The 18,452-nt window shown below is 41.2% G+C and overlaps 1 protein-coding gene across 1 annotated transcript; it reads right to left on the bottom strand.

Moving 5' to 3' along the window:
• Positions 1-11,102: 11,102 nt before the first annotated feature.
• Positions 11,103-12,567, bottom strand: twist1a (twist family bHLH transcription factor 1a). Its single transcript, XM_072370277.1, has 2 exons — positions 11,986-12,567; positions 11,103-11,554 (listed from the first exon to the last, which is right to left on the bottom strand). The coding sequence occupies exon 1, from the start codon at positions 12,565-12,567 to the stop codon at positions 12,019-12,021; it is 549 nt and encodes a 182-aa protein (XP_072226378.1). The 3' UTR covers positions 11,103-11,554; positions 11,986-12,018.
• Positions 12,568-18,452: the final 5,885 nt, after the last annotated feature.

Raw genomic sequence — 18,452 nt, 5'->3', positions numbered from 1 at the left:
GGAGCCTTTCTGCAGCCTCAGCTCCAGCTTCCTCACAGATTCATTTCACAGATAGCTGTCTCTGCACCTCCTTTACTGCCTCCCTGTCCCTTGATCTGAATGCCTTGTTCTTATTGTTCAGAAGGGATTTGATATCTTTGGTAACCCATGGCTTGTTGTTGGGAGAACAGCATACAGATTTCAGAGGCACAACACAGAAGTTTATGTATGCTTGTGACATGGGCTGTGAGACTGTCGATGTCATCACTGTGCAGCTCGTAAAGGGCCTCCCAGTCCGTTCAGTGAGATGACTCTCTGGTTTCCATTATTTTTTTATGATTTTGATGGTTGACTCCAGAATATGCTGGTATTTGATTGAATCTGTTCCTTTAGGGAGCCATAGTTTTAAGGAAACTTGACCTTTGTAACAAGTGGTCCTGTCATGAGATCATATTTCTTGGTGGGCCCAAGCTTTGCAAGCTTCACATTTTTCCTTCTTCTTCTTTTTTTTCTTAAAGTTACACTGAACAAAAACAATACAATAGTCTTTATAAAACTATTAAAAACAACGTCTCATCTTTAACCTTAGACCATTTGGACATCACTCAACTGCTCACAATAGCAGACTTTATGAATAGCATTTGGAACAGCATTGCACAAAGATGGAATAACAAACTATGTGGCACTTTAACACAGAGAAAAGACATCTAAAATTGTATAACAATGTTGTATTGAGGTCCCAAGAAAATCACAAAATCAAGCTGTGTTGTATTTGGCTGACTGACAATGTGTTGGTAGTTTAAAGAATATTAATAGAAACAGCCTTGCAAAATCCATGAAGTGGCATTAAAGTACAAGAGAACTACTGAAAGAAGAAAAAGCTTTTGCTGGCCTCGGTTTCATCACATCACTACCATTTCAGTTTATAGTTTAATGTGAGCTAATGTTTTGTGTGTGAAGGCTTTCTGTGAAAACGCTATTAATTCACAAGCTAAATATTGTGATGTTTAATTCCAAAAATAAAATACTTTATTTTGCATCCTGTTTTGACTGGACTTGCTTATTGGTGAGGTCAGTGGAAGGAGATTTTACAGTTTGATTGCCCACATTATGTGTTAAACTGGGTGGGTTTTATTGTGTTTTCAGTCTATTCTTATAACACAAACTCAAAACAGCTCTAGTTAGTCCTTTCCTGACTCTTTTTTACAATGAATTTATAATGTAAAATAACACAGCCACGCAGAGATAAGGTAGATCTCTGTTTCACTGTTCAAAATGACTTCAAATAAACCTGCTTTACATCCATTTAGGAAATTCCACAAAAGCGTTGTGGGGATACTGTGGGCAGGAATACCTCAAGTCTTCAGGGAAACCCGCAGGAGAATATTTCCCGGAATTTTGGGGCCTGTACAACCACAGCAGCAGCTCATTTTTAAAAAACTTTTTTTGTTTGTTTTTTCTTTTAGTTCAATGCCGCTCATTTTGAGATAACACAGGTAGCGAAGCTTTTTGTTTCCCTGACTGTTTCTCTCTGGAGGACGTGGAATGAAAACAATAAATGGAGAGAAGAAGACAAGAGGGGGGAGTAGGAAAATATAGGGGGACAAGAAAAAGTGCATTTTTCAAATGGTGAATAATTTGTGTGTCCTGACATGATGCAGCGCAGGACCACTTCCTGTGGCTCAGGTTTCACTGTGTGTGAGTGTAAATGTGCTGTGGGGGGAGGGTCCACTTCCTGCACCAACCCCTGATTTTGGGGGCTTTAGATTTGTGGAAAAGTTGGAAGGAATTTGGAGCAAAAGACTTAAAGTTATAAAACATTACTGTTGGCTGTGGAGATTTAGAAATGGGTGTAGTGAGAACAAACAGACATTGAGCAGTTACACTTAATGGTATCAAACAGTAATAAGATATATTTATATCATAAACTTTGGGGTTTAATGAGTCTTTTCTCTTTCTCTGGCAATACAAGCTACATTACATCAGTTTCCAAGCTTCCTCACACATTTATTTGTTTGTGTTTGTGGGAAAGGAGGGGGATTTGTACATTACTGTGTACAGGTGCTCATTATTTGTGTGGCCTTGGGAAGTGTTATATGGTCAGTTCTAAGTTAAACAACTTTGCTCAGACATTATACTTTCCCACTCATTAATAGTGGAGTTAATGTCCCTGTGGTGCATTTCCTAATACCCTCTGTTTATCTTAAAGGTATGCAGCCAAGATTTACCACACTCAAATAGTGATCTTGTGTAAGACACTTCCTTTAAGTTTCCCATCTTATTCATCCCATCTTGATTAATTTTCTGTATGTGAGCCTGTGTGTGTTTCCGTGTGTGCATGCATGTGTGCATGTGTGTGTGTGTGTGTGTCCTGCTTTGGGCCTGGCTGTGTCTGTTTTGAGGTTTCTGTGGCTGCAGGTAGCGGACCTGTTCACTTAAACACTGTACCTCTAATGTGCTCCAGATGATCCCACTATTTATAACTCCCCAACATGCATGTGCTCTCATGCACACACACACACTCCTTTGCCTCGTTGTTATCCTGGCGCCTGGCTTTTTATTATGCTATCATTTCTTGAGACTGTTGTACTATAAATACACAGTCATACAACCCTGATCCCAAAAAAAGTTGAGCACTCTGTGAAATGTGAAATTCTTTAAACCCTAACCCGTATTGTGAATGTTGTGTAAAGAAATCAATCAATGCTGTGATCATGCCAAAAGATTGGTGGAACATCACAGTTCAGGTAACTGGCAGCAGTAAGACAAATGAGTCTGAAAAAAAGCTTCCCAAAGAGTTATTCTGAAGTAGAGACGGGTAAGGGTTCACCATCCCATGTTTGCTCAAGTTTACATTTCTCATTGTAACATTGCAGTGAATGAAAGTATTTATTCATCTACATCTCAAGATTAAGAAAATCTGAAGAAACCAGTCAGCCAAAAACTAAGATAAAAGAGCTGAGAGTATCTTTTGTAATAATGCAAGCTGAATGTGGTAAACCTGGGCACTGCTTTAGGACATCCATCCATCCATCCATCCATCCATCCATCCATCCATCCATCCATCCATCCATCCATCCATCCATCCATCCATCCATCCATCCATCCATCCATCCATCCATCCATCCATCCATCCATCCATCCATCCATCCATCCATCCATCCACTCTGTATAGTTTGCCAGTCCATCCCAGAAATAAACAAACATACTTGCTCACACTCACTCCTACTGTTAATTCATGAGTTCATTTTCAGATTTTGGACTATGGTAGGATATTGGGGTGAAACCCTCCATGGATTTTGAGATGCTCTCTTGTCTTGATGTCAGCGGTACAACAATGAGGTATCTGAAACAGGCAAGGGCATATGTGTTAATGGCTCAGAATTTGTTCTTTCCATTCAACTGACTCTTCAGGACCTTCCTTACTCTTTGTAGATTCTTGGTTGGGTCTGACTTCCCTGCAGCCTCTTCATGGTTGTCATTTGCCTGTGGGACCCCAAGATATCTATGGCAATCCTGAATGATGACTATGTTGCCATCAGGTTAGCCCCATTAGGTGTGATCATTTTGCCTCGTTGATAGCCTCTGGCTATATTTATCTGGTCTGAATGACATTCTGATGTAATTGCTGTATGTCCTGGTGAGGTGAATCAGCGAATCAGTGTCTCGCTCAGTCCTGGCGTACAGCTTGATGTTGTCCCTATTGAGGATGTGGCTGATTATTGCTCCACATTGGGACAGGTATTCATATCCACTCTTTATGATGACCTTCATTTATGGTTCCACAATCATGGAATGAGCTACCAAATGCTATCAAAATTGGAGTGTCCCTCTCTATATTCAAGAATCTCTTAAAAACTCAAAACTCATCTTTTCCAAACACTTTTAACACTCTAATCTGCTTAACCTGCTGTTACTTTGCACTTTTCTACAAATAATAACTTTAAACAGATGTATGCATATGCTATAGTTTCCTACTATGCTGTTCCTTGTTTGAAAGTCGTTTTGGAAAAATCATCTGCTAAATAACTCATTGTAGCTGAATTTGAATGGGCTCCTCTTCTAATAGCATATCAATATTCGCAATTAATTGTTGGTTCAGGAAACACTGCCTTCCCTGTCATACGAAACAAAAGATTTTTCGCTGACCAACTAAAGGAGTCCAACAACAACTTTTTAACATTTGCATGTCAGACAGTGTTTGGTAATGCTGTGATACTGAAAGTAGACAGAGCTGAGGTCTGACAGGATACAATTTGGGGATGGAGACGCTGTGATGTGGGTTCAAGAAAAATGTAATACTAGAGTACAAGGATATAGCCATTCAACAGATTGATTTCATACCCAGTGTACAGGCAGGCTATCTGTGTACTGCAGCTGCCTGAACTTAGTCTGATGTGCAGACCTAGTAACTATTTAGATAAGATCAAAACTATAACTTTAAACTCACTGTATGAAGTGTGCACTCTTTTAGAAACTGTGAAACCAGTGGTGGAATAACCAGTCACTGCAGGCAGGCCCCAAAGCTGGCAGCAAAACGATCCCCAGCAGAACTCACAAGTTTGAAGTATGCAGATTGGATGGTGATTGCTTATAACAGCGAAATACACACACTCATACACACACAAAAGTTCCTGGAATAATAAGTGAGAATTTACACACTGTCTCAAACTTCCATTTTTTTTAAACAGGTCTTTACAAACATACAGCTTCTCTAATGTGTCCTCTCGTATATTTACTGTGTGTACTTTTGGTCTCAAGACCTTTTGCCTCTTTTTTAAAGAGGTGGTGTTACTTTACACTTTTCCTGTCAGTTTGGCATGACTAGAGTTTATATGTGTGTGTGCGTGAGTGCGTGTGTGTGTTGGTATGAGTGAGAGTTTGGAAGTTGGCACTAACCTTCACCAGGCAGCTGAGGGAAGAGAATTATGGGGCATTTAGGCCAGTTTTACAGGAGTTGAAAAAACATGCAAATGGTTCAAATAACACCAAACGCCAGGCTTATAAAATCCCACGACCAACACCTTTTGAGAGGGGAAAGAAAGAGAGGAGCAGACAGAAAAACACTAGTCAGAAAAGCAAATACAGTGTTCTAATATAAAACTTTTTGCAAAGTCAAAAAGAAAAACAAGAAAAAGAAAAAAAAACACCCACACAGTGAGTCAGAGCACAACTGCCTCGAAAAATGCTGGCTGGCAATAACCACTTGATCAGCAAGACTTTGTTTTCTTACTGTCCCAGCATCTTTTTCTTTGTCTCAGAGGGGTTTTTCTTCCCTCTTAAAGTGCACTTACACAGACTTTTAGAGAGCTATACTTGGTGAACAGCCAGGCATGATGAGTGTTTTTGTATTTGTACGTGGAGGTAAACAAAAAGAGGAGAACGGGAGGGAGTTTGAAGAGGAAGAGGAAATGACAGAGGCAGTATTAAAGAGAGAGAGGTAGATTATATGATGAAATCAGAGAATATGATGAAGATCAAGAAAGGTGGGAGGGAACGGAGATGAGAAAGAGGGAGTAAGACAGAGCTGGAAAGACAGACAGACCACCTCCAAGTAACGAGGGACTGAGGAGATAGACGCAAAAAAAGGTGGAGAAAGGAGCAGAGACCACCCAACAGTTAACACCAGAGGGAATGCTGCACATTTTAACATCTATTTCTCTCTCAGCACAGTTCCCCTCAGACCAACACTGAAGCTGGACTTGCTCTTACTGCCAAGTCATCCCTCACTCCGCCCTTATGTACGTGTGTGTTTGTGCACGCTCACTCATGACAGGGGCCCCCGGAACGCCAGTAAACTATGCTCTGCCGTGCTCTGCTTTTGCTTTCAACAGAGAAAAGCTCAAAATCTTATATAATCTAAGATGATGCAACGCTTTGTGTATCTATCTGTGTGTGTGTGAGTGAGTTTCAGACAAATCCATGTTACTATGAGCTTGGTCAAAGCAATCCTTTATACTATTAACACAACTAGGAAATGTGCATTTCCCCACTCAAAGCCACATTCCCATCTCTGTGAATGAGTCTATGTTGAGTTCTACAATGTCCTCTCTCTGTGGAAATAACACACATCATGTTGTTCCTGACCCAAGGCCTTTCCATAAACTGATAGTCTGTAGATCTGCCTGTGATAAGAAACGACTATGGTTTTATAAGGTAAACACGACGAAACCTCTTTAACCTTTATCAACAGACCTCCTAAAGGTCCCTGTTTTCAGCCAAAATTAAACATTTAGAAAGCTGAAATCCAATAAAGGCACTTTGTGTAGTGTGCAGTAAATTAAGTTAGGAGAAAGAGCCTATGTGTTTGATTGAGCTGTGCAGGTCTTTGATAATGCGCCTATGTTTATATTTGTAGAGCGGGGCCACTGTGATATTGTCTGGTATGTGGAGAGTTATGAGGGGCTTGTGTTTAACTCAATCTGCAAGATAAACAGCCATGGGCAAGAGAGCTCAGAGGATTCATATAAGTTTGTTCCCTTCTTGCTTGAATTCTCCTCTGCTCCATCAGCTTGTTCATTTTTAACTCTAAGCCACCATCCATGTCCCATCTCTCTTTTGTCCTCATGCTCTGTCAGTGCATTTGACAAAAACTGGGAGACAGAGTGGGCATTTTGTGGAGGTGAATGTGATGGCTCGTGGTCCAGCTGGGGGTCGCTGCATTCTGGGGAGAGGGTCAGTTTGAGAGGTCGCAGGTCAAGACTGATGGGTGCAGTTGGCACCGACCTCAGGGGATATGTGCAAGCAAATGCTCATCATTTTAATAGGCTGCCGGGCCGACTGGGAAGGCACCCTTCAATTGCAACTGTGTCCCTAATCATATGCTCTCATTGTTGATTCTGACTAGAATTAATTACAACCCTGTTTCAAAAACGGTGGAACGGTGTGTTAGAAATGTAAATAAATGCAGAATACAGTGATTTGGATTTTTTACCCTATATCTATCTGAAACTAGCCCAAATAAAACTTATTAAGTATTAAAAGTGCAAAATGGAGTTGTTCTTTCTCTATCATGTCAAGTCTTGTTAAATCTGATGCCAGAATATAAGCAGTTTAACAGTACAACTGTAAAATTACTACACTACACACAACAAAATCATTACATGCCCATATGCCTCTCAAAATTGTGTCATGCTTATGTTTTGCATCACATGATATGGTAACAAATGTGATATTGCATAACTATTATATGTTCAAACATGCTTACAGGAAGAGAGAAGAAGGTGGAAGGTGGGGTTACACCTACCATGCAAGAGAACCGTGTTTAAGTGACCCAACACTGTCCAACAAATTTTCCCCTCACGCCTTCACTGTCCGTCTCAGTTGATTAGGCATCAAAAATCAAAATCATCATTCAAATAATTTACAGACATCTGTACAGGGAAAATGGTTTTGCCTACATGAACGATGAGAGAGAGCTAGAGGTGGAATGTTTTCTCACACAGTCCACAGTGTTGCAGAGTCAAATATACTTCAGTCACTGACTTGATTCTGCTCTTGTGTGTGTATACTGGGACAAGGACAGTGATCCAATTAAATGGCCAAGTTGAACTTTAACCATAGTACCATCACACCACCGTGCAGCTGACATGGTACGCACGGTTTCCAAAGAGAAGTTCGAATTCTGACAGATCTCTCTGCACCTCCATCCAGAATGAGGATCTTATCTATGTCTGTATAGGCTTTTTTCTTTACATGTATGGATTCAGTGATGATATGTTTAATGACAAGGAAGTATTCATGAGCTCAAGCAGTTATTGCTACTACAAAATTGTGTTCACAAATCACCAAGGCAATGGGACGAGAGGCAGGGTACACCCTGGACAGGATGCTGTCCATCACAGGGCCACACAGAGGCAAATTAAACAAACAACCGTGCACACATACTCACACTCACTCCCACGGTCAATTTAAAATCACTAATCAATCTAACATGCGTGTTTTTGGACTATGGGAGGAAGCCCACGTATGCGCAGGGAGAACATGCAAACCAGGAATTTTCTTGCTGTGAGGCAACAGTCCTAACCACCACACCACCATGCAGCCCCATGTGTTTCAATTGATTTATTATTTTGAATTATGCAATCTTTCTGGAGTTTTGTTGCCCTTGTCAAAATTTGTTTGATACTGGCATTCAATTCATCTAATCCTTCTTTGTATTTCACAGTAGGAAGGTGCCCTGATTGAATTCTTGGCTGTTTCTCGGCTCTTCCTGTGTGGATTTTCTATTGTGCTCTTTGTGCTTATGTGGGATTTCTCTAGGTGCTCTAGGTTTTCCCTACAGTACACTGACATGGAGCTAAGGTAAATCTGTGATTCTAGATTAGCTACAGGTATGAAAGTGTTTTTTTCCTGCTTCGTACATGCTTTAATGCCTGATATGGATCAGATCCTACAATGTAAATCAGGAGCATCTTTGAATGGACCGATCTACCTCTAAAGTTAATTTTTCACATAGAATGTGTCAAGTGTTCAGATTCCCATGACATGCTGGGGGTTACTTTTCAGGAATCTCCTTCTAGAGACCTACAGCATGTAAAATTAATCTCATGTGCAAAAACTTTCAACTAAACTAAGACAGTTTTGACAAGGAATAAGTCAAAATAAGTAAAGAGAAGTCTTTACAGCATCACACTAAGAGGATGAGCCGTATTCCACCTTCACTTTCATTGCACCTTTGCACCCTGAGTCCTGAAAAACTGGATACTAAAAGAGCTGATATTCAAAAAGGTCAATGATAAAAAGAAAAAAAAGACCAAAAACTTCCGGAAGGAGGACTGTTTCATAAAATTTATCAGTCAAACTGAATATGCTGCTCTGAAGCAAAACCATATTCATAGCTGTAATCTGATGAGGCCAGTTTATTCCACCGCTGACAGGCAGAGATGGAGACTTCAAGTGATATGCAAGAGTTTCATCTCAGCTCACAGAGTGGCCTCAGGTATGATTATCTTGACTTGAGCTGTTTAGGTAAAAGCCACAGATCACAAGTAAAATTAAACTTAAGCACACACGAGCATATACACTTATACACACACACTAACTGCTTCAGGTTGAGATGAAACATAGATAATTAACTCTAATGGAAACCAGACTTGCAAATCAAGTCTCTCTCTCCCCCCTGTCTGTCTCAGCCTGACTTCCTCTACCCCCTGGTCTTTTTGTGGTGTTGAGGGTTAATGTAAACCAGGACTTGTTACCCCGTAATTGGAAACTTCAGACAGAGATTGGAGGTAAGGGAGATGCATTGCTGGGAGAAGTAAAAAGAGACAGGTAGACTTCTGTTAGAGAGTTTAAACAACCAAACAAACTTCAACCCAGTCTTGTTTTCACTGCATAAGAGTCGGAAATCCATCTCTACGAAGCTTTATAGCTCTTGGCGTTATTAAAATACACAAAGTCCTGTACCTTTGGCTTGGATCAGTTTAAGGACTGCAAGCTCAAAAGCAGGGAGATATAAAGCATGATTAATGAGTGGGAGAGAGTGTGTGTGAGTGTGTGTCAGTCATCAAAGAGTCTATAAATCATAGCACACTTAAAACTAGAGAGCCAGATGCCTTCACACTGATAACAAGCGGTCATCCCATTACTTTTAAACATCAAAGTGGTGCAGGAGCTAAGTTGCAGGAGCCCTCTTCCCCCTATTTCTCTCCCTCCGTGTGGAATGTATTTCCCTGTTTCATGGGCGTGAGAAATCTTCCTGTGTGTGTGTACAACCTATATGTGTTTGTGTGTGTGTTTTGAAGCCTCAAAGGTGACATTCCTCTGTGTCAGAGCAACAGCCTCAAGTTTAAGATAACACGGCCACGGTGATCTAAGGGTGGGAATCGATTCCCCCCGTCGGCCGGCAGGGGTTTCAGGTCAGAGCTGATGGCTTTACCTTCCGCACGCAACCCGTGATGCAAAAACATAGTAATGCTCCCATAATCATCTGTTAACAACCCCGTGGAGAGATTCGCAGCTCCCTAGAGAAAGACTTTCATCTCTTATTGTTCAAACCAATATACTGGCCTTTATGTACAAATTCAAGACTCCTGTTTTCATAAGATAAAACTTCAGAAATGTAAAGGCACTGGTTTAGCCTACTTCCTCTTCTAGTCCTCCTCTCTCTGATGGTACATATTTGTCTGGATATATAGATATATCTTTGGCATTTGCACATTTTCTTTCTTTTTTAACATTTCTTTTGTTTTGTTTAGAAATCTTTTAGTGTTGATTTTCCACGGGTTCAGCTGTGTGGTCCACAGGCAGACAACTGTTTACTACAAAAAGCCAGAGGCCTCATTTATCTCATTCTGCGATGTAGTGGACAAGGCTTTTGTGGCACAACCTGAATTAATCTTCATTTCATCGTGCCATATGGTGGAAAACCACTCAATGAAAATCTTTTCAACTTTTAAAATCGCTTGAAGATTCCAGAAAGAATCAATTAAGGGCAAGCGTTCCATCCAACAGCTGCACTGATATTTGATCGTGTAAATCTTGTTTTCAGTGAGATTGCTATATCATTGATTACCCTTTGATAAGACTCTATCTGTTCAGCATGGTTCGTGTGAATAGTCCCTCCCTTTTCACCAGAATACTGCATGTACACAATTACATGGTCTATCCAGTTTGCATTATGACCCATATCCACCCTATCTATCTGTCAAAACTCTTGAGATATAGCCGCTGTAGCACCTGCAGACGGCTCACATGCTGACCTGTGGCTAGGAGGACATCTGGGAATATCATGCATGCCTCCCACAGCTCCAAATTCACCATGTTCAAACAGACCACCAGCTAATTATGGCTTTCCCAGATCTCTGAGCTCATGAAATCACTATAGAATACACCAGAGGTATGAGATGTTTTCTTTTGCCCCCTCTACTCTGGTTTAGTTAACTGGAGATTCACTAACAACCAATGAAAATAAACTTTACACAGGCTTAAAGTATTGAGACCATGAGAAATGTGTTTGTTTAAAACAACAAATACAAAAAAAAAAAAAGTTAGGTATTCATAACACTTCAAAACTTCAGCGACACTCCCGTAATTGTCCTTTTTATTTAAAGCGACCTCTCACTAAAGCTTTAATGAATGTCCAGGCAATTAAAGGGAAAAGAAAGATACCTTCATTTTTATTCAACACGATAACAAATATTTACAACACACAAAATACTTAAAGTTTAGATCCATTCAGCATTCTATTATTTCCCAAAAATAAATAACTTTTATTTGAGCTGGGGGAAAGGAATTTCCTACCTGTGTAGAAAAATAAATACAAAATACTTCATTTTCTGTGGAACAATGTCACAGGGAATGTGGAGTGGATTGTCATTTTTCTCTCATGTTTCAAAACAGAGTAGCTTGTCAGAGTTTGTTTTGTTTTTACAACATTCATAGTCGCAGTGGTCTCTATTTCTTCATATCCATCCTGTCTGTCTTAAGTGCTCCTTTGCAAACATAGCAGTCCATGCAAAAGGGAAATATGAAAAGGCTGCATTCCTCTGAGGCCTGAAAGCACAGCAGTTGAGGCTGTGTTTGGCCCGTTGGAAGGATTGACCTGATCCACTCGTTCTTCGGTCTGGATAATCTGTGAGAGAAATGGTGCTTTTATTGACAATATCAAATCACTTAAATACATTTATTGCTGAATTTCTGGATGTATGTGCAGTGAAATAGGCAGATAATGACCTTGGATGAACAATGTGAGCATAAAACTATGTTTTCAGGTGAAAATACATTTCCTTGTTGCTATGCAGCTTTTTATGAGGGGAAAAATCTTGTGGTTGTTTAACAAATTACAAAAACGTTTTTGTGGCCTCTATGTCCACATTCATGCCCTAACAACCATATACAACCCAAATAATGTTGAATATCCTAATATTACCTTCTAAAATATTCCTACTGGAACAAAAAAATCCTTTAATTTCTGGTGTGCAGACTGTGCCATATGCGCATACGTTCAATTCAGGCAGATATGCTGTTCCTGCGGGATGAAAAGGCAAAAGTGGCTCTGCTTACCTTGCTGTCACATCAACAGCAGCCTTGACCCAGCTAGTGGGACGTTGTTGACAAGGACCACGCGCCCCCCATCCTCCAAACAGAGAACGCGTAGCTGAGGCGCTCGTGCGCCACGTAGCTGCAGCTGGTCCCTCGCGCGTCCAGCTCGTCGCTCTGTAGAACTTGGCACAGGAAGTCAATGTACCGGGCCGCCAGCTTCAGCGTCTGGATCTTGCTGAGTTTGTCAGACGGAAGGGTGGGGATGATCTTACGTAACGACGTGAATGCTTCGTTGAGGGACTGTGTCCGTTGCCGCTCGCGGATGTTGGCCATCACGCGTTGCGTCTGCAGGTCGTCGAAGGACCGCGCGGGGCTGCTGCTGGCCTCACTGCCGCCGCTCCCGGCGCTGCCACCTCCTCCGTCGCAACTCTTCCTGCATCTCTTCTTCTCGGGGCTCGGACTCTCCGCGTCTCCCTCCTCCTCTTCGTCAGTGCTCCTCCGCGCTGTCCGCCTCTTCCTCGCGCCTCTCCGCGGCAGCTGACGCTCGGTCTCCTCCTCGCTGTTGCCAGCGCTGTCCATCGGGGAGGAGTCGTTTTCCCTCATCGTCTTTTGAGAAACCTTTCTGTGGCCTTTTGGACCGTTGTAACCCCTGACCCCAATCCACTGAAATGGTCACAACACCAACAGACGCTAAAATATTAAAACTAACTATGGCCCGCTCTGGGGTGTGGATTTGGATTACGAAGTATCGTGCGCCACTGAGATGGAGAGGTGTCTGCCAGACTGGGACGATCCGAGCTCTTATAGCGGAGAGCGGGCAGGAGGATTTTGGGGAGCGTTTTGATTGGGTGAGGAGGGGTGTAACATAATACTACAGGAGAAGGAGACTTCTAGCTATAATATAAGGAATAGAGTTTAAAACATCCAAGCTCTTTTTTTTACATAGGACTCAGAGGATGGGTAGGGCAGGCGTTATTAAATCGTGTGGCTTTATGCAATCACAGTAAGAAGTTTTTTTTAAAAAATGATTTATTTATTTTAGCCAAACCTATTTCTGCTTCAGTGCCGTTTTTACCTCTTTGGTTTATTGCAAAGTAAACAGAGAAAGCGAAATTCCTCTAAATTAGACTTTAGAGTTAGAATTAGATTTATTTCGTTTCATATTCAAGCTCATATGTCTTGCTGTAGTTCTCTGAAACAATTTCTTATTTTGTTCTCTTCTTTGTTTTTCTGATTAGCTGTTTGAATTTCTGCCATGAAAAAAAGCGGAAACTCGTAAAGCTTTCACTGTTTCATAACCTTGCTTTTTGTTCTTGTTGAATAAATCTAAATTAAATGAACACATCAAGAATACACGATTCCCCTCAGATACAGGCCTTAGGTTTCTGTGTGCAGGTTAAGACGCCTGAGTTGGGAGCAGTGGTGGTGGTGGAAAACATCAGACCTACTGAAACACAGGAGGTTATCCCAGCAGGAGGTCGCTGCTCGTATAAGCAGACCAAGGTGTTTATTTTCCCGTCAGCGGCCCCGCGTTGAGGTATGCACTTAAATAGCTCTTACTCCCCGCGGGGACCGCGGCTCAGGTTTAAAGGACGATCCGTCCCAGGGAGCACTCAGGGCGGATCCGTGCGCACAGCGGGGTCGCTGAAGGCTGGAGCACAATGCAAATACTGGGGGTGATAAAGATGGGCTGAGGACAGAGCAATCGCGCATATGACCAGCTCTGGGGCCTTATGGAATATCACAATTCAACAGAAATCCCTCTCCACGAAACTGAAACTAGATTAGACTAAAATTATTTGGCACTTATCATAGGAGACGCCGCCAGTAGCGCCTTTCTGGCTCACATCTGCCTGCTCTAATCTAAACACAACAGCCCAGAAAATGTCTGGAGATGGAGAGTGGAGAGTATGTCTGGGAGTCAGTTTACCTATCCGATGCTCCACATCTATAACGTTTAATTTACGTTTGATTTACACCTCAGTGCAAAATATAATCACCCAGTTTCACGCATTTAGCCTTAGATTTGCGACTGAAACCTGCACCATGTTACCGTCTTTGCTGATAAGGTCCAAAAGGCCAAATAAACTCTTCTTATTTGTTCTCACGTTCTGCTTTTGAGGAAAACCTTGAATTGCCCTTTCGGCCTCACCTGTATCTGCCAGGTGATGACTGCGTAGCTCTCCGAGGTGCTGAAACACGTAGTTGTGGAAAGCGGCCCCCGCAAGCACGCAGGTGGAATTGCAAGAATTGAATTTATAAGCAAAACACGCACGCTTTTATAATTAAGTTTGATAATGAACACGTTAAAATCCCAAAATGGTGGACACGACGCCAAATTCATAATCATTTACTTATCCGATTTTTTAAAAGTATTTATTTATTTTAGCAACATTAAGTCACATATAGCCTATTTAATTAGATATTTGAAGTTTCAGGTCAAACAATCCAAAACAAATTATTCACTGATGTAACCAGTTTTCTCAATAACGTTATTCAAACAATCAACAAAAAGTCTGTAGATTGAAAGCTGTCTTGTTATTTGGATTTCTTGACCCTGTTACCGTTCAAATAGACGATAAAAAATAAAGGCTACTATAAGTCGACTTAAAGCAGTTAACTAATTCATTGCTGCAATCAGTGACTTAGGCTACTTAGTTCAGTCTCCTTAAAATAAAGTTAACACTGAACTCTTCTGTCTCAGGTATTCTCCAGCAGGTCCGTCATGAAGGAGATGTAGACCATGGCCAGGCGCAGCGTTTCAATACGCGACAGTCTTTTTTCATACGCGAATGTGGGAACTTTTCTCCTCAGTTCATCAAAGGCCTCATTCAGGCTAAACATCCGCTTTCTCTCTCGCACATTGGCCGCCTGTCGTTGGACTACGGTGATGATCCTCCTCCGTTTGGACTTGCTATGTGCGTGGCTCCCACTGCTGTAGAACCTCGGTGAGCCCATCACCAGGTGCTCGGTGCGGAGCTGCGTTGTGCCGTCCTGCAGCTCTCGACAAGAGTCGTTTATCCGCGTCTGGTTGTTTGGACAGGATGGAGTATCATCCACCTGTTGTATTGGACTTAAAACATATTTCTGCGGAAACTCCATCAGGTTCATGTCATCAACAAAATGTACTAAGGTGGAGTCCTGTAAGTGGCCTTGCATCTCCATAGTCAGCTTCTAATTGCATCTGCACAGAGATGCCACTTTTGTAGGCCAGGTATTCAGCCAAGTGAAGAAAAAAAACTGACGCCAATCAAAGCGTCCAGATGAGCTAAAACCGGTCACCAGACATAGGCGAAGCAGAAGGGCATCACAACAAGTACATCCAACTTTCTCCAAATCCGGTCAGCGCACGACATGGTGAGATCCTATTTGGCTGAAGTCCAAGGGCCTTTCCCGCTGTTTTAATAAGTCGCCTACACCACCTCACAGCAAGACATCTTTCATGTTTCCTCCGACTCTAAATTGAGTCTATTTCTGCCGTTGGTCGGCCTGTGAGTGGGTTTAGTGAGGCTTAAAAAGACCGTGAGGAAGCAGGAGGGCCCCGCCAATTGATGTGCTGTCCTCTTGGATGCCCTTAATGAGCTTCTGAAGAACGGAGGCTCTTGACAGAAGGTCATACAGTCTTGTTTGCACTCTCCCCTCAGCCTCAGAGGCTAAATAATGACACTTTAGACACTTAAACTAGCCAGGAGAAGACCAAATAGAACATTCTCCAAGAGTCTATACACCACAAGCTTTTCTGTTGCAAATCAAAGCAAATAACTGTCCGTTCCTATGGCAAGACAGTGTACACACTGTGCAGGCACTGTGGCGTAACTGTGGGCTTTAATGCCTGGTCATTACAATTACAAAAATTGTAGGTGGTTACTCCTCATGTTCATGTTTTTTTGCAAACAACAGATCATTTTAGGCAGGAGAAGTTTGGCTGTGCTAGTGTCAGTTGTAAAGATGTCTTTTCTGTACGTGTTGTAAGCACTTACAATAACAATACTTTAATTCACAGCTATAGATGATCAAGCTCACATATCAGCAGGAAGTTTCACCTTTCACATATGTATTTGGAAAAGTTCAGAAAGAAAAATGTCATGATGAAGTTGCTGCGCGTGTGTGGTACCGTTGGTTTTATCACTCAATGAAAATGCTAGTGAGACCAGTGCAAATTTTGAGCTTCAGTTTGAATTACTGGTGTAACCAAGTTCTGGTTAAAATAATCGATTCCCTTGGATTCTGTGAATATATTTTAGAATACCAGGCATAAAAAGCAAATAAATAATTTTCAGTGATTTTGATAAAGTGAAAAGAATAATGAAAATATACTAATGCGAAAGGCAAGCTAGAAAAAAATAACATATGAACTCCTCACTAATGTTTGGTTGCAGAATCTTTGGCAACAATCATGTTTACATGACATTAGAAAGTAGAAGCGTTTTGTGTTAGTTTAATGAAAACTGGTAATTCAAATATATGTAAACACGACTGCCTGACTGAAATTGCACTAAAGTGAATTTCGCAAGGATGGCTATGCGGTTGTAAATCAAATTACTCCTGCATGTATACATCCAGTTGGATTCAAATTTCCTCTTGCTCGTGCTTAACAGTTCCTAATCAGGGCTTTGATGAGGAAGTTACAGAAGACATGAGGGCACAGAAGAAGAAGAGGAAGACATGAACAACAGAAAAACCACAAGAGATAATAAGCAACTCCATTGTAAAATCAGTAAAGAGCACAGAAAATATTAAATGTCACAGCTCAATATGTCAGCAATTTGCTACCAAATACAAAGTTTGTGAATTTGTCAAGTTATAAGGGAGCATGTCACCAACTAACAGAATAGAGTTACATTGGTAAATAAATGAATGTCCCTCATCTGGTTGTATTCTGGAACAAGGAATGAAGTCTAATTATTGACATATAGTTCAGCACAGTTGTGTATGTAAACAGGACTGCTCTCCCAAATAGAAACCCATGAGTTTTTTGCTAATGCAGGCCAAAACAAGCTATAATTAAGTTCAAAGAATACAGGTTGTGAGAATTGTAAAAAGGGCGTACAAAGGGGTGATGTTCACACTGTAAAAAGAATGTATTTTAGCCCTAATCATGACCTTTTTGAACATGAACTCTAACCATAAAGTGTTATTAACTTAATACAACCAGAAGTTGACCAAAGTGTAATCCGTAGCAAAATGTAAAGAATTCCCTCCTCACCTGTCAGCCAACAAATATGTTGGTAAAGTGTTGTTGTGTTATTATGTGAATGTAACTCAAATGTGGAAAAACAGTTGTCATATATTTCTCTTGAAAAGGCATGAATGATTGAAAGCGTTGTACCCACCTCCAGTCTCCTTATAAGGGTTTTGTGGTTTGTTAAGAGAAAGACTTCAAAATGATGTTTGCTTTGATGTGAAAAAGGCACGAGTCATTTTTCTGTAATGGCACCGTTAAGAGATATTCTTTAGAGGACAACGCTACTGAGAGTGTGAACAAAGGACCTATGTGGTTGTTTGACTGGAGCAGTTGTTGTTCTGCTACACTTCCATTGCTGTGGTTTCAATTCTTTAAAGTTTGAGGGAAGCTTGCAATGGCACATTTCTGAGTTCATCATTCTTTTGACACATCCAGCTAAAGCACTGAACGGCATTATAGCACCTCCACCATGCTTTTACAGTGTGTTCTTTTCCTTATGGGCATAACTTTGTAACTTCTAATCAAATACTTTGGCACAATACTCTTGCTTGTTGTGCCAGTAGCGGCTTTCTGCTTGCCCTTTGTGTCTTGTGCCGTGTAGCAAAATGTAAAGAATTCCCTCCTCACTTGTCAGCCAACAAATATGTTGGTTGAACACGCACACAGTCTAAATGTAGCAGCTCTGATATTGTTCTAGAAAGTAGTTATGTTTAAATGACCTAACAGTTGTGTTGCTTTGGCTGATTACAAATTAACAAAATCTTCACAGCGTATACAAGAAGTTGCCTATTTCACAGTAGACAGTTTGATCTCTCATATCAAAGTAAGCCACAATAATACCATTATTACTTTGATAAATGTCCAGTAGCTTATCGGTTGTGCTTCTGTTTGAGTAAGCAGGTCGCTCTTTGTCTTTTTACAATTCTAGGCACTATTTCATTATTGTGAAATTATTCCATATAAAAACAAGAGTGCAAATATACAAGTGCCTGTCATATACACACTCATGTGTAAGTGTATCCTGTCTAAGCGCTCCCTCCAGCTTCTCCTTCTCCTCTCTCTCTGTTTTCCTGGCAGGCAGATAAACATGATGGGACATTCCTCTGGTTGTCGTGGAAACGCTGAGAAAGCACAGCTGGGCGGGAGAATATGAGGTAATCTCACCCTGGGGCTACTTAGTAAATATTGGTCTTAAATAAGGAGTAAAACCCCAAAAGAGGAACACAAACACAGTCATAGCGACACACACACCTACAGGTTTTTATCCCAGTTTTAGTCAGGACAGACATTCACACAGACACTC

The sequence above is a fragment of the Leuresthes tenuis genome, unplaced genomic scaffold (assembly GCF_036924035.1).
Source record: "Leuresthes tenuis unplaced genomic scaffold, fLeuTen1.0.hap1 SCAF_18, whole genome shotgun sequence".
In the NCBI taxonomy this organism is placed as follows: Eukaryota; Metazoa; Chordata; class Actinopteri; order Atheriniformes; family Atherinopsidae; genus Leuresthes; species Leuresthes tenuis.
Note: the sequence above shows the minus strand (reverse complement) of the source record. Positions and strands in the feature narration are given on the sequence as shown.